The sequence below is a fragment of the Euprymna scolopes genome, chromosome 23 (genome assembly GCF_053919585.1).
Source record: "Euprymna scolopes isolate OS-2025 chromosome 23, ASM5391958v1, whole genome shotgun sequence".
Lineage (NCBI taxonomy): Eukaryota > Metazoa > Mollusca > Cephalopoda > Sepiida > Sepiolidae > Euprymna > Euprymna scolopes.
The window spans coordinates 67981934-67999317 of record NC_136504.1 but is presented as its reverse complement, the minus strand read 5'-3'; the positions used below and the strand labels follow the sequence as shown (position 1 = coordinate 67999317).

The 17384-nt window shown below is 31.1% G+C and overlaps 1 protein-coding gene across 4 annotated transcripts in view; it reads right to left on the bottom strand.

The window, feature by feature from the left end:
* Positions 1-17384, bottom strand: part of LOC145245978 (lethal(3)malignant brain tumor-like protein 3) — a 140016-nt gene that overhangs the window by 105017 nt on the left and 17615 nt on the right. For all 4 annotated transcript variants that reach the window (XM_080107766.1, XM_080107768.1, XM_080107769.1 and 1 more), the window contains exon 2: positions 8042-8263. In XM_080107766.1, the coding sequence (XP_079963892.1) occupies positions 8042-8228 (187 nt within the window). In that variant the 5' untranslated portion in view covers positions 8229-8263. The remainder of the gene's footprint in view (positions 1-8041; positions 8264-17384) is intronic.

The following is a 17384-nucleotide window of genomic DNA, read 5'->3' as shown; positions in this document are numbered from 1 at the left end:
TCCACTGGTGTTGATTTTGACACCTAAAACAACCTTGAGGTATCTCAATTGGTCTTTGAGTGTTTCCAAACCACTTTCTGAAATTTTTTTTAGCTGTTTATCAGACTTCACTGAACCACCATGCTTAATAAGAGTTAATAATTCTCTCTTTCTCAGCAGCAGCTTGACGTTCTTTTTCCTTCTTTAATCTTTCATTTTGTGCAATTTTTTCTTGGACACGAAGTTTCACAAGGGCTTCTTGTTGTGCATGTTTTTGTCGCAAATGTTTTGCATGTTTTCTGGAGATGCTCAGAATGGATTGCCTCTTTATTGCTAAAATCTAAATCTCCAAAGGCATGCTCACCTGACAGATTTGTTAAAGGGCAGCTCTTCAAGGCATCTCTCGTCTCCTGATCTACATCTTTTCCAAAAGCACCTCCTTCTAAAAAGTCATGCAACTGGTGCTTAGTGACAATGAGGAACTGAGTATCTTGCGCAAACATTCTAAAACAAGTTCAGGGGCTGTGAGACTAATACAGAGAGACACATTGCCTTCCTCAAAGAATTCCCCATTAAATACACCTTTACAATCAGATTTTAATAACAACTGGGGATTCTAAACATTCTAAGCATTCTAAACTTAGAGCCATTTTCTGTATATAGTGATGGAAGTCAACATACTGAACAGTGCTGTTAACAAGTTTCCAGAAAGGTTTGGTCAAATTAATGTTCAGCAAACCAACTGCAGCAAGTAGGGAATGTAGTCTCTCATCAGAAATGTCAGCCAAAACACTCTGTAATTTCATATTGCAAGATGTTGCAAACACAGATGAAAATAATTTTATGTGCTCTTTATGGTGATATATTGCCAGGGCATTTTCAAATAGAGAATTAAACCTATTTGCCCGGTAACTTGTGATTTGAGATTGGCACCCTTCTTTGCTGCAGAATGCCAGCCATTCTGTCCTGCAACCACTTTTATTGTTTATGAGTGTATGTACGGGTGACGACAAAATAAAATTAATATGCGTTCTGTCACAATTTCTGTTAATGCTGACATAAAAAGTTTTTATGTAATTATTTTCAAATTTTAGGACAAAATAATTTAATATATTTGCTAATATATAGCCTTGGATCTGAGTTTTTATATTTAGTCAGTTTTTTTCTACAAAGCGTAAATGTTGACATGTTTTACGAATCCAAAACAAAGAAACAAAAAATTAGTAAATAAATAATGGGGTTTGTATTACTGTACACATAGATTCGAAAAAGTTGTCAAAGAACAAATATATAACAAATAAATGTTATCAAAGGCAAGATAAGTTACTTTTCTACCAAACTGGATATATTTTTCGTGTTTTTATTCAAGGTAACATGTTTATTCAGTTCGAAAATCATACAGTGTTTACCGATGTATTGGAACATTCAAGATGGAGTCTGATTCTCTCTTTAACAAGGTAAGTTTGGGAAAAGATGTTATAAATAAAAAACCGGATAAAATACTGTTAAAAACTCGCTCAATATATGTTACCGTGACATAGGTTGACATATATTCGGCGGGTTTTTAATAGTATTTTGTATAGTTTTTTATTTATAACACCTTTTTCCAAACTTACGGTGTTAAAGAGGGTGTGAGACGCCATCTTGAATTTTCGAATACATCGGTAAACACTGTATGTTTTTCAAGCTGAATAAATATGTTACATTGAATAAAAACACAAAAAATATATCCAGTTTGGTAGAAAAGTAACTTATGTTGCCTTTGATAACATTTATTTGTTATATATTTGTTTTTTGACAACTTTTTCGAATCTATGTGTACAGTAATACAAACCCAAATAATGCTTATTTTAAGTAATTTATTTTAAATAATTTTTTTTAATTCTCTTTTTTTTTCATAATTAAAAAAACTTATGTTTCTGAACAATAACAAAAACATATACTTTATTGTTATAAGTCACTAGCCGAACGTTTTGTTTATGGAATTTAATTAAAATAATTTAACAATGCTAAAGTTTATCCAACCGAAAAAAATAAAATTTTCCGTCAGTCCCACACAACTAAAAGTGTTTTGTACACGGTTTTATTAATTAATTTAATTAAAATAATCTAACAATGCTGAAGTTTATCCAACCGTAACCGAAGGAGAAAGCGATGAAAGAACATATGAAAGTTTGAAAAAAGCTATAGAAAATAAACTGGCATTATTTTTTAAATTGTAAATTTTCATTTTTTTTAATGACGTTCTAAAAATATTAATTAAAAAAATATCTTTCTATAACTTTTAAATAATAAAGAAAAAACAAACTCACTTAAGAACTTTGGTAAGTCCATAGTGAAACGAGTTGTTTGTTTATGTTTTTCTGTTCAGTCAGTCAGTACATTGTGCTGCTGTGTGGCTACTGGCTAGCTGACAGTTGATAATTGGTTTCTCTGGCATTAAGTTGAAAATCTCTGTAGGTACCCCAACTTTTATTAGTGTACGCCCTTGATTTATGGGGCCATAAACATGACACCAACAGATTATTAAAGAGGAGATATTCCTCTAGTGCCTTTTTCCGGAATTCTTACTATAAAATTTCTTTCATGTTTCTTTCACTGAAGTTTTCAAGTTGGATTTTTTTTTAGAAAAACCACTTATAACCTTTTAATAACCTCACCATGTTATTAAGTGACCTTCTTTCTTTAAAATGATACCATTTTTATATACTTAGAGACTCACAATATGAAGCTGAAGCGCAACAAATTTGAAAAACATCAACATTTTTTTTGTGTAAAAAATAAAGCGACATTTACCAAAATTAGAGGCATAACTTGAAAAATCCTGAAAAAAAAACTATTAAAGACACAAGAAAAAGAATTATATATCTATAAAGACAAAAGATTAAATTTTATTTAAATCAAAACCATATCAAAATAACCCAAAAAAACAAACGAGATATCGCAAGTTGAAGTTGAGGGAAATTTTACTTTATTTACTAGTTTTCGCACCTAAACTAGGCCAGTTTGGGATACCTACATAAACGGTGATGTTCTAGAAGTATTTTCCCTTTGCGATGAGGTTTTACTATATATGGCGAAAGAGTGGTAATTCCCAAATGTCTACTGGCCTAAAATGAACAACGACATCAATGAGAGGATAGATTCGTGCACAGGCTGTGCCCTTGCGGCTAAATCACCTTGCCCAAAGACTGACCAGCCATGGTCTAGGGTGCACATCGATTTTGCGGGTCTGCTCGAGGACAATTATTACTTAATCATAGTCGATAGTTACAGCAAGTGGCCTGAGGTATTGAGGTGCAGAAGATGTCGATCAGTTGAAACCAGTGACAGTTCACCATTGAAGATGAGCCGATAGACACTGTCTTTGAAACTTTTGATTTTGAACCTCATCAACCAACACTTGAACTACAGCGGTCGTTCCTTAAGAGAAAGTTTACCGAGCCATTGATGGTAAACCCTAAAAGGAAGAGGTACTGACAGCTTTTACGAACAAAAAGCTTGGGAGTAGGGTGTTGGAGACGCCCTTCCATGGGATTAATGGACTATCTCATGACGTCACTCCCTCTGGTGACGTCACTTCCGGTAACAAGTACCAGTGCCCGGCAGGCAGAGATTGGTACGCGGCCAAGGAGGTTGTGTGCAAACGCCCGACAGTTGAGGAATGGTATTGCTCAACTCACCTTGCCTGTAATATATGTGAATACATGTTTGCATGCTTACATCTAAAAGTCCTATGTTCCTTTCGTTATATTATATAACACTTTCCCATATTCAATACTGGCACAACTTGTTTTAGCATTGCTCAGGAAAATCGAGAAAATTAAGAATTACAACCCCCCATCACCTCCAAAACCAAAATGTCTGTAGAAAGTTAGGGAGGATATTCACTGACTTATTTGTAAGGCAACTGTGTGTGTGTTTTTTGGAAGAAGGAAGGTTTTGTTTTTTTTTATTTATTTATTTTTTTTGCAATGTATCAAGGGAAATTACTAACTTGTTTATGAAAGTATGAAAGAACAAAAACGCATTAATGGGGTATTAAATTTTGCTCAGTCAGTGTTTGGGTGTTTGTGTTTTTATAATGTACAACTGACCTAGAAGTAAATTGATCAGAAAAAGATCGGAAAATCTCTATTCACCCAAAATGATAAATTTCTATTTACGAAATAGAACTATGCGTTATAATAAAATGAAAAAAAAATTAGAACACATAGTGAATTATTGAGATATCCTCTTGCCAATCAATATGCAAATTAGTTAGAACATATGATCAGTATATTAGAAATTCATTGCTCTTCTATATTGAATATAAATTTGGCATAATAATCAGCTAAAATAAAAAATAAATAAAAAAACATGCATAGAATTTATCTCCCAAGCAATTTTTTTTTTTTTTAAATAACAAATAAAAGAAAATTCACTAAAAGACTGGAAACGGGGGATGATTTTACATTAAATTTATATGCAAAACAGCCTTTCTCTCCCAATCCCAATATTTCTTTCCCCCAGGTTTTTCAGGTTGTTCACACATAATCGTTTAGAAAAGTAGAATCTCGTTGGGAAGGAGAGAGGAGTGGGCTTTCACAACAGTGTTTATCTATAATACCAAAATATATGTAAATAGAACTAGGAGTTATAATAAAATAAAAACAGTAATTGGATTTGAAAGCAATAAGAACAAATAGTGAATTAATCAAACATTCCTTTTGCAAATTAGCCAAGCAAAGAATATCAATCATATATACATGATCAATGAATTCAAAAGTTATTGCTCTATTTTTAATATGAATTTGGCATTTTACTCTCACTATCAGCGTAATAAACGAGTCAACTTTATGAACAGAGAAGACAGATTAATCAAATATTTATTGAAATCAGAAATGAAAACAGAAACTTAAGATCGGTTGAAGAGGGTACTTTTGCAGTTTATGCCCTGTGCTAAAATAATTACGTTATTTAGAAACCCATTCTTAACGGGGAGGGGGGGGGGGCTTATTAATTATTTTGTATTTTCACCTAACAATTTAATAAACAAAAGATACTGTAAAAATTTTAAATCCTATCAAAAAAATAGCATGGTACATAAACTACAGAACTACCAAATAAAAAAAATAACATGCTAAAAAGTTAACAAAGCCCCTTCACCCTAAAAATTATCAGTAACTCTACGTCTGAGTGACAAAGCTGTTAAAAAAAAAAAAAAAATCATAAACCATGTAATCACCTAAAACAATTTCTCCTAAAAGACGATCAGAATTTCTCCCAAAGTGAAAATAAAATAAAATTAACTGCCCTAAAGAATCAAGTGATTGAAAATGGGGGATGATTTTAAGTTAAATTTATATGCATCCCCACCTCCATCCCAATATTTCTTTCTGCCAGGTTTTTCAGGTTATTCACATAATCGCTTAGAAAAGTAGAATCTTGGGGGGGGGGGGTCCTTACCAGAGAAGGTTAACTAACCCATAAAACCAAAATATGTGTAAATAGAACTATGACTTATGAAATGATAAAAATTATTGAATTTGAAAACAATAAGAACAAATTAATAAAATGTTCCTTTTGCAAATTAGTCAAGGATAGGACGTTGATCGCAGGCACATGATCAATGAATTTAAAACCTGACATGGTCATTACATTTTCACTCGGACCCAACACATTGCATGCAGAGACAGTCGCAAAGGAAGAAATCTGACTCAAGTTTTCTTCAATTGAAACAAAAGCATTTATTAATGGTTAAAAGTTCAGATTGCATCTTGTTTGCAAAGTTCTTCTCACACCAACACATGCTTCCAAGTTGTTGTCGCTGCCACGTTTTCAAAACTCTCTTTGCTTTTTCTTTCTCTTCTCTTCCTTTGTTGCAACATCAACTCATGCCACAGCTTGGTCATTTGTGTACGTTAAATGACAACACTGCTACATAAGTATCAGTAACTTCATTACAAAAAGTTATTGTTCTACCTTTAATATGAATTTGGCATTTTAAATCGCACAGTTAGTGCAAGAAATGGTCCAACTTAATGAATATAAACTGTTGATTTCTATTTTGTAAACTGCTGTATCCTGTATCCAACGATGTGACTATTTTGCTGCTGATTTTTCAATTCATGAACAGTCATGCATAGGAAATCATATGTGGCATGATATCGGATTGACAGTTCGCATGAAGTGTTACACTAAGATTTTATTCTTTTATTTAAATTGTTTATCCTTTGCTGTTATTATGTCACATCATGTAAAATTGTTGTTGGATTAAAAAAATTTTTTTTGTTTTTTGTCACCAAACAAGGCATATTGTCACTGAAGAGTAAAGAGCAACTGAGAAAGGGACATCGTTTTTTTTTTGTTTTTTTGTTTTGTTTGTTTTTTTTTTAATCGAAGGAGGGGGGGGGGCAAGATTGGAACAGCAAGCTTTGCTCATATCACATTTAAATTTTCCAAAAGTAAGCGGTGCAAGTTCTCAAAGTAGAAAATCTCCCAGAATATCGGGAGATCTACCTCATTTTGGTGTTAGTCATGTGGATAAAAGATATTTACATTGCGAGTGTATAAGTGCACTACATTCATCAGCAGGCATTACATGGAGGTACTTGTAAAATTATCATACAGATGCGACACTGCGATGTGACAGGGGATGAAATTTGGCAGACACTACAGGACTTATTAAATTAGAAATTCTTTTTTGTTCCTTTTCCAAGAGGGAGAAGATAGCCTAGGTATAACAACAATAGTACATGCATGAGAAAATTATGATTTTAAGAAATATAGGATACCATCACATGTGAGAAATTTTCTAGCCTAGTAAAGAGAATCTACCTTCTTTGTGGTAGACTTCACATGTTATAATTTTAAGCGAGATTTTGTATTAATTTTTGTTTATATTTTCTAAATTGTGTTTGATTAAATTATATCTTTATCTCAATAGAAATTACAGTTACTCATAATTTAATTAGCTTTCCATTAATCTAATTAGAAAATTATCTTTCTCTTTTCTTCTTGTGGCTTATAAAAACTTTAAGTTAGAAAATCTCTTTTAAAGAAGGGAATGATACCCATTGGCCGGAGAAAAAATAAGCAGTAGGATAATGAAGCAAAGACTAATTAGTAACTAGAGTAGGCATGGATTAACTATAAAAACACGCATAAAAATGTAAATTTATGCAAAAATAGAAAAAAAATGTCTTTTTCATGTGTGTTTATGGTTACATGTTTGTTTCATTTTTAATAAATACTTAAATTACTAACCATGTCGATATTTACCATGGTTATGATGCTATGCCAATCCCAGACAAATGAAGGAAAATTGCTTACGCTGATATGAACATGCATAATAAGCAGTAGTTTGGATTATGCAAACTACTGTTCTCATATTGAATGTTATTCTCAATGTTTCAACTAATGTCACCTCCGACCTTCCTCAGGTATCTCTTGTCAAACTCTGAAATCTGCACGGAATTTTAAAGGGAATCCTTCATTTAATCCACACAGATAGTATGCTCTCATTCCATCAGCCATGAGCGAGTAGAAGTTTTAAATAATTTGCAATTGTATTCTTAGTAATGTCTGCACTGAAGACTGAACCTTCAACCTCTAGAACAGTTTCACTTGGAATTGAATTTTACTTTGTACTTTATCTGTGGGTCTTTGTAGAGGTTACATCAACCAAAATATTGTGAAAAGAACTCAAAATGAGAACAGTAGATAAAACAATATAAATTATCAATTTTCATCAAAAAAATCAGAAATCAACAATAGTGTTGCACAAATGAATGGCTGAAACAAAGGTGATTAGATACTCTACACCAAGATCTCAAGACAGCTAGACTTCATCCTGGCCAAACCTGCAACCTTGTAATGTGGAGAAACATTCACCTCAGTGCACAGGATAAATGCAAAAGAAAATGATGATGCATTAAATTACCAACCATGGACAAAAGTCAAAATATTCGAAACCTTCTGTTTGACAATAAAGCTTCCTATTTTATTTTTCATTTTTATTTTTGTAAGTATTCCAAAAGTCCTTTTGTAAAGAGAATTAAAGAATGATAATTAAACTCACCATTGGAAATTGTAAGACTAATACCTCCTGGGAAAGCCTGGGAAGTAGCAATTGGATGTAAGGGTAGGACAGTCTTGGTGGCATCACCCCCATCAGCAGGTGCAAACTTCTTCACAACGGCAGCAGGGGAAACGGCAGCAGCAGGGGCAAGAGGGGCGTTGGCCTGCTGGCTAACAGGGGCACTCATATTGAGCCTGCTCTCTTCTTCTGGTCACGGAAATTCTAAAATAAAAATGAAATCGATTACACATCAAGTGAAAAGAAAAAATGAGTAAAAAGTAGTTGTCCCTAACTAGGCATTGCTCAGGATTAAACAATGTACCGATAGTAAGTAATTCTAATCTGGGATATTATTCTCACAATGTTTTGGATAATGTAACCTCTGACCTTCTTCAGGTGTATCTTTTTTAACTCAGGACTATACAGAATTTTGAACAGAACCTTTTAATTAACATTGTTCTTGTTTTGTCAACCATGATTAGGTACAAGTATTGAGTAATTATATTTTATGCTTTGTGTAACTTGCACTGAGGATTGAACTTTTAACCTTCAGAAGAGTGTCACTTCGAACTCATTTTTATTCAATACAATGTATCAGGTGTCCATTGATGTTGAAGATTCAATTCTCACTACAAGCAATATTAACTAAGAGTAAAATAAAAATTAATCAACTTATTCAGTCATGGATGATGGGACAAGAACAATCTATTCTCACACATTAAATAAAGGGTTGAGTTTAAAATTACATATATATTCTAAAGTTTGAAAAGATACACTTGAAATTGGAACTTTTTTTGAGCTTACATTCTTCGAAATGATATGAGAATAATATCCAAATTATACAGATTACTTTATTTAACTTCAAACTAAAAGAGTCCATTTTAAAAACATAACTAAAAATACACTTATTTATCTACATTTATTTATTGTTAAAGGGAGATAATTCAATATTTTCGACATTCTTATAGTGACAAATGCAAGTGAAATAAACTAACATATTTTGGTATTTATGGAGACTGACTCCTTCTGCTTATTCTCCAAAAAATAACAAAATTGTACTGTTTTAGGTGATCGTTAGATTAAAAAGGTTGGCAACAAAAAGAAATTTAAAAAAAAAAAAACAAAGTTTTATAATGATGGATCACTTTCACATATAAATTTAATGTAAAATCATCACCCACTTCTGGGTAGTAACCCACTTCCCTACTTATATAGCGTCTTTTTTTAAGAATTGTCCTTAATTTTGGCCAGATTTTTTTAATAGCAACCTTTAAAACTAAAACTCTTTTAAAGGGAATAATTTTGAAGTAAAAGAACATTTTCTTATTATATATATATATATATATATATGAATTATGTCTGTGATTGTCCGTTTGACTAGTCCGAGAGCACTTAATATTAATCTGTTTTAATAAAACGCAGATAACCTCATGTGTTTGTGTGCTGCTCATCTTTTTCATTTATTTATTTAAATGAAAATGACTCCAGACAAGACATGAAGCCACTTAATGTAATGAGCTAAAAAAAAAAAAAAATAATAATAATAATAATAAAAAAACATGAAGGTCAAAAACTAGCCAATGATAAATGATGGATAGATTCCAACTTAAAAAATAATTCTTCCATCTTTGTCAGAAATATTGCTTATGAAATGTGAAGACTAACAAACAAAATAAGGAAAAGAGTTATGAAGCTCCTGAAAGTCAACTCAAGGTTCACTTTCTACTTTTTAATTCTAAGAAACCTTTCCAACCATTGTTACCATGGCTGATAATAACCTTCCGGAGAGATCTATAAGTAACTTTGATAAATACAAAATATTTTTTTAATATTATCGAATATTTATGTAAATCAAAAGTAAAATAAGTGAAAATTTTAAAAATAAAACATTGAAACATTATTAATTTTGCATTACTTTATTACTTACAGCTGGGCAACACGAGATAAATACAGTTAGTAAAAAAAAAAGGGGGTATATTGAAGCGGTTAGCTCCCAAAATGGCTGCAAAATTTTAGTTATGTCCGTTTCTCTCAGCAACGACGATGCAAATTAATTCAGTGCTAATTTGTGCAAATATAATTTGTTTTCATAAATATTAATCTGTTGATATTTAGACTTAGGGATTGTAGTAGCATAAAGGGCAGACATGTTTTGTTTTAAAACAAACAATGTACTGTATATCGAATATTGCTTAAAAAATTTGGGTATGTTAACACTGCTATTTTTAGACTTCCACTTTCTGTTTAGCGGAAGTCATGTCAAGTCTTGCAGGGGATGTCCCTTCTGATTAAAACTTTAAGAACTAAAAAAAAAATTTTTTTTAATAAAATATGAAGGATTTTTTAAGTACGGGCAAAATGAATAAACATTTTAACCCTTCTCTTTACTTAAAAATTCACCAAAAATCAGGAAATTAACCAATTTTAATAAATTTTCAGTATTTATCAACTAATGATCGCGGAATATAATGAACTAATTATTTTTATTTAAATCTGAGTGGAAATGTATTTTTTTGTTTAAACAAAAAATACCTTTATTAAAGTTATTGTTTTCAGTAGTAAATAAAAAAAAAACGCAAGAGTTTATTTTTGCTTTTTTATATAAATAAAGCATCGTAGTTTGTAGCAATAAAAAAAAAAAAATTTTTTTACAAGTACATTACGAAAAAAGCCCCTGAACTCCGTATTACTGAATTCGATATAACTTGAAGAAAAATGAATTTCTCGAACTACCAATATTACCATTGAATTAAGCATTGTTTATTTAATATTTTCACACAAAAAAAATTATAATAGCAAAAATATTTCTACTTTTTTTTTAAATTACAGATTTCGCATAATTTTTATATGCAAGATTTTAATAATTTCCTTGCTCGCAAGAATGTAAAACTTTCGCCGTACCATAATTTTTATATAATCTCGAACAATAATTTAAAAAAAAATTAATTTAAAAACAGGAACATAAAAAATAATTAAATTTAAAAAATGATAAAAATTGATACAAATGTTCAGAATAGGAATGTATGGATGCACGTCTGGGAAAAAAAAAATAAAAGAAATCTGATACCCCTACCTCCTTTTACTATCATGACTTCATTTTGAAACAGCGTTTCGATTGGCTGTATGTAATTTAGGGCTTCCTTATAATCGGGTTTACAAAATTTTAGTTTGTTGCGTTTTTGGCGAATGGTAAATTACTTGTTTTTTGAGGGCTATTTTTGCACAAACAAGGTGTTTTTTTATTTTATTTATTTAATTCAATATCTTAGGATTTTACTTTACTAATAATCTTTGAAATAGACCCAGAAAACTAATATTTATCTCTAAAAGGATTTTTACAATGAATTTATTCACCTTCAAGGTAAATAAATATTTACTTTAAAACACCAACCAATAAAATTTGGTTTTTATAGGTTTTCGGGGTCGCTGACAACGAATCTGATATTCAAACCCGTCGCAAATTTACCGTTTGCATAGTATTAACCCCTGAACCCTCGCACTATTTTGTACCAACTCACCACCATCGTTTATGCTTTTCTTACATGAGGGGCAGGGTGGACGGGTGGTACCATGCCCTCCACCGCCCTACCCCCCAATGTAAACAGAATTTTTGTGAAAAATTAAACAGTTCTTCTGCTCGGTGTATGTCGGCGCGTTACTTACAGAAAAACGGTAAATTAAACTGCAGACGCACCTGTTAAATGTTGTACAAGTCTTAACCCCCCCCCTATAAAAAAAAATTAAAAAAACGAAAAATAAAAATGTTTTTGCAAATCACTCATGAAAACTTAATTTTTTTTAGAGCATCAAAAACTATGTAACACAGAAAAATGAACCACATTTTTTTGTTTTTGAAAACTTTCTTGTTCCAAATGCCTGCTAAAAATTCTTCCGCGATGTGACAAGTCACCTTATTACGCGCGTCCATGCGCGAATGCATCATGTAAGAAAAGCATAAACGATGGTGGTGTTGTGAATTGGCACAAAATAGTGCGATGGTTCAGGGGTTAATACCATGCAAACGGTAAATTTGCGACGTGTTTGAATACCAGATTCATTGTCAGCGACACATAAAACAAATTTTATTGGTCGGTGTTCTGTTGTAGTTCAAGTAAACATTTACCAACTTCAAAATTTCGCCGTAAAACATTTTTCATAACTTTTTTTTTCACATGTACAAATACTTTTTTCTTTTAGGAAATTAACTTTAATCTCTAATCTTTCAAATACAATCAAAAAGTAGTCGGAAACCTACAAAAAAATGATAAATCGGCTTTCAAAACTAGGTCCCCCTATTTTTGTCCGTAACTAGGATTTTTCCTCACCGCAAATTTTCCGCTAAACGGAAGTCAAAAATAAACGAATATATATATATATGACGCCGCCAGAGCAATTGATATTTCAAAAAAAAAAAAAAAAAAAAAAAAAAAAAAAAAAGAAAGAAAGAAAAATCTACAAAATCAGACAATACGGTGGATTAATTTTCTGTTACAGCTGCGAAAAACGGACAAAATTAGTCGATAAAATTTGACAGTTATTTTGGGAGCAAACATCTTCAATAACTGTGTGTGTGTGTGTGTGTGTGCGTGCATGTGAATTAGTGAATTACATCCGTTGACGTTGATTCTCAAACTGATTTGATAACCTTAATTAATTTCAAAGATAAAGTGGTTGGTTCAAAGGTTAAAAATACTATGGATGATTGCTGCGAACGTAAAGTTTACGTTTACGCCCCCCCCCCTGCTTAAACAATCGTTTCCAATATGTTTAACAAATTTAATAAAAGTTAATATATATATATATATATATATATATATATATATATATATATATATATATATATATATATATATATATATATATATATATCAACTGGTATCAAACAAACAAAAATGTTTATCGTTTTGGACTTAATTGCTAGAAATATAAGACGAGACTTGAGAAAAAAAATATAATAAAATAATAACAAGCCAAGGGAAGCAACTCTTAAAAGAGAATTTTGATTGGTCCAAATTAGTCAAAGAAGAAAGTTGCATATAATTTTCCTTGACCCCCCCCCCTCCCAACAATTTTTAAATAGTATTTACAAGGGAAAAGTGCATACAGATCATTCAATCTTTTAAATTTGAATGCTAAAACAATTCTACAAACTTATTTTTTGGTGGTTCTACACTTTATTGCCGAAATTGGAGACGCCATTTTATTTCACGCACCTGCTGTCCAAATTTAGGGGAGAAATCATTATATTAAACTATGACCGAAGCATGAAATAAATAACAAAAAAATTAAACTTCCGGAAAGAACTATGAAAAAAAGTAAATAAAGAAAGTGAAAGATAACATATATATCCGTAAATGTTTAATTGGAAATGTTTCGATTTAATTAATGAGAACGAGAAAGTTTTTCATGGAACATTTTTTTTTTTTTTAATTAAAAATCAAATGACATATTCATAATGGTTTAAACTGAGCGAGCGTCATTTAAAAACCAAAACAAAGCCAAAACATTTATTGTATAAAAATTTACCAAAATATAATTGGAAAAACATTTATTGAAAGGTTTGCGTAAAAAATATAATTTTAATAAAACGATTTTGTAATGAAAGCAAAACTGGATTTTTATAAAATAGTTTTTTGTTTGTTTGTTTACTTTTGTTTGTGTGTGTGTTTTTTTTTGGGTGGAGGGGGGGTCGAACAAATAATTTTATACATTTTTTTAATTAAAGCAACTTTGAAGGGTCAATATAATGTTAATTTTAGGTAAATTTATTCTTTCCCTTTCCGGAAGCAATCGTTCGCCAGTTTAGTTTTTTTTTTTTTTTTTTTTTTTTTTATTTCATGCTTCGGCCATAGTTTATAATATAATGATTTCTCTCCTGGATTTGGACAGCAGGTGCGTCTCCAATTTCGCCACCTATTTCTTTACTTTATTTACATAGACAAGATTTTATGCGACATCGCGGCGTAAAAATGTAGTTTTTCTTTTGGCTTAAAGTGTGGGGGGGGGGTATAGCAAGTACTTGACCTTTTGTATTATTGGCCTTTGTTTTTAAACTTTAATTTATATTTCGACAATTTGTATGTCTTCTATTCATAAGAAGTGCCCTTGCGCGCACGGATTTATTTCTATGACACAGAACTCACACTCCTCCCCCCCTCCCTCTGTGTGTGTCTCTCTCTCCCTCTGTGTGTGTCTCTGTCTCTCTCTCTGTCTCTGTCTCTCTCTCTGTCTCTCTCTCTCTCTCTCTCTCTCTCTCTCTCTCTCTGAAAACCTACGAATAGCGATAATCATTTTCTTTCGACTTCTTAACACGTGCATGCGTGCGTAACACAAACAAAAGTAGAAAAAATTACATCGTTTGTATTCATTGTAATGATTCAACGGCGGAAACCCAGATCAATAAACAATTTCAATCGATGAAAATGTGTCGTAAAATATATTAAACAGGAAATTAGCTTGTATAATATTCAGTTACATTCGTATTTTTTAACGATTGATAATTAGAATTTTATGACTATCATCTTGATAACTGTTGTATTCACGTTTTCACCAATGTAATATCTAACCTTCACGCATCATTTCGAACTTGAAACTGTACAGAGTTTAGAATTGAAACCTTTATTTTAAAAATATTGATTTTATATTATTCTTAGTTATTATCGATTGTAGTAACGGTTATAAGCAATGGCATTTCTTTCCTCTGGCGGAGAACAGCCTTGCAACCGACAATACTTTATATTCTTTCCCGGATTTCACAAAGATTTGTATCACGTGACTCAAATTAACCAATCAAGGGCATTTATTCCAAAAATCGTCTGCTATGAATATTAAAATGATAATAATAAAGAAAACCGGTCCCATTTTTTTGTCTGCTAAGAAAATTTTTTTAACTTTTTTTACGATTTCGTTTTATTCATTTTTTTTTTTTTTTTTTTTTACTTTTCAATATAGACTAACATTTAAGTTTTGTATCTGTTTTAATATTATACTTTATTCTAATATTATACTTTATTCTGTCCTAAGTCAGTGAAGATGAAATCCTCATAGACTGCGGAAAACAACTACAACCAGGACCTGTTGCTAATAATTTAAATAATGAAGATTGCAAAATTAGAACGCATGAACGGGAAATTCAATCTATCTGGATCCCCCCTCCTGCGGTGGTTTCCACACTGTACTCTCAACCGTTCTCCTATAACACACCCCTTTTTTTGTTTGCTATTACGCATTTTTAAGCTTTTGTTTTCAAAAAACATTAATTTGATGACATATTCAAAAAATTAAGAAAAAATGTTTTGTAAAAAGAAATAAATGTCTATGTTGAAAAGTTGCTAGTTGTGTATCCGCTTCTTGCAACATGAAAAGCTTTTATTTTTTCGAAAGTAAACCCCTCCCCCATTCTGCTATTAATTGTTCAAAATTGTGACTTCGTAATACCCATTTTTTATGATGAGGATCTTTCATCATGTAAGTTTTTTTTTTTTTAAATTGGAATCTGACAATTTTTATTGACTCCTAAGGAAATAAATTTGCTTGGACTGCATTTATTTGAGCATATTATATATATATATATATATATATATATATATATATATATATATATATATATATATATATATATATATATATATATATATATATATATATATATAGCTTTGGTTTTCAAATTTTATGTATGTCCACAGTAAAATGGTTCTTTGATTCATCGGAACTCTAAAAAAAAAAAAAAAGTCCTTTCTCTAAAAATTGAGCAATAAAACTTTATTTTTGTTGTGTGAAAAAAAAATGCGAACGTTTTAATTACACTCTAATAACTTAAACTTTATTTAATGCCAAGATTTTACATTTTTTGTATTTTTATTATAATTTGCCTTTTCAAGAAAATTATTTGGTTATCAACTTTTTAACGCCATCGTAGATATTTACATAAACACATACTATCAGATAAACTACTCCCCTAATTCATTCTTGTAAGATGTTTCTAACAAAGAGAAATTTTAAACGAATTCCAAATTGAACATAAAAGGAGGATTAGGAATGTGAGGCAAGAAAACTTGTGAAAAAAAATTTAAAAAATAAAATAATGAATAAATGACACTACAGATTAAAAAGATAAAACATTGGCGAAAAATGTGAAGAATTTTAAAGATACGGAAATTAAAAAAAAAAAAAAAGAAAAGAAAAAAGAAACCTAAAATAAAGAAATGAAGGGGATAATAAAGAAAAGTAAAAGTAAAAAAAAAAAGAAATATAACAGATCAGAAATGGAGAAGATGAAAAAACATCTTTAAAAAAAAGTTAAAAAATAAAGAAATCTTCCTAAATAAATTTAAAACTGGCAACATGGCAAAAAATATTGAAATCAATTTCAATCAAAACTGTTCAGATATCAGACCTTCCTACAGAAACTTCAAAGCATGAGGGTATCCTGTATCTCTACAAAGCCACCATTCACCCATTCGTGGAGTATTGTTGCCACATCTGGGCTGGTGCATCTACTGCCAGGGTCCAAACCAGAATATCCTGTCTAATAAGTTCTGCACTGTCAAAGCTCCAACCTCTGTTTTATCGCCACAATATTGCATCCTTGTTTTACAAATATTTACTTACTTGCATGTGCGCCTCCTTGACGTGCACACTCCTGATAAACCCGTTTAGCAACAAATTCACACCCCTTCATTGTGGAGGTCCCTAAATGCTGAAAAGCCTTCTGCTCTAAATCCCCTCCTCTGTTAGATTTTGAAATTGCCTTCCTGTTATCTGCTTCCCTGACTGTACTGACGTGCAGAAGTTTAAATGCAATGTAAACTGACATCTCATTCATCTCCCCTAAATATGATCCCAAATACTAGCCCCTTACCTCTAAGTGGCGATACGTCTTGTTTGGGATGAACACAGAAAAAACATTTCCAATTGTTGGCAGCAATCCTTATTGATTCTAACAAAATAAGATACAGGTTTGAACAAATCTAAGCACCATAATTATCAGTAAATCATTCAATAAAAGAAAAACCCAGTCATTATGCTAAGAAACTTAAGTACTTTTCTCAGACAAGATTTTATTATTTTTTAATACATGACAAAAAAGTAACAGAGAAACAATTTTATAAAACTATCAATGTTTTCTTTTACCATAACTAAAAGAAAAAAAATATCAAGGTGATAACATGCAATTGATCCTCTTGTGAAATTATTTTTGTACATTTATTTTTTTCTTACCAAGGCGACATCTTTAAAACGTCATGCAATTAGAGTCCACAAACTGAGGTATGATTATCAGTATCAACGGGTGCCTATTGGTAAAAGATTTGATCCGTTTTTTATTTGTTGTTGCTTTTTTTTT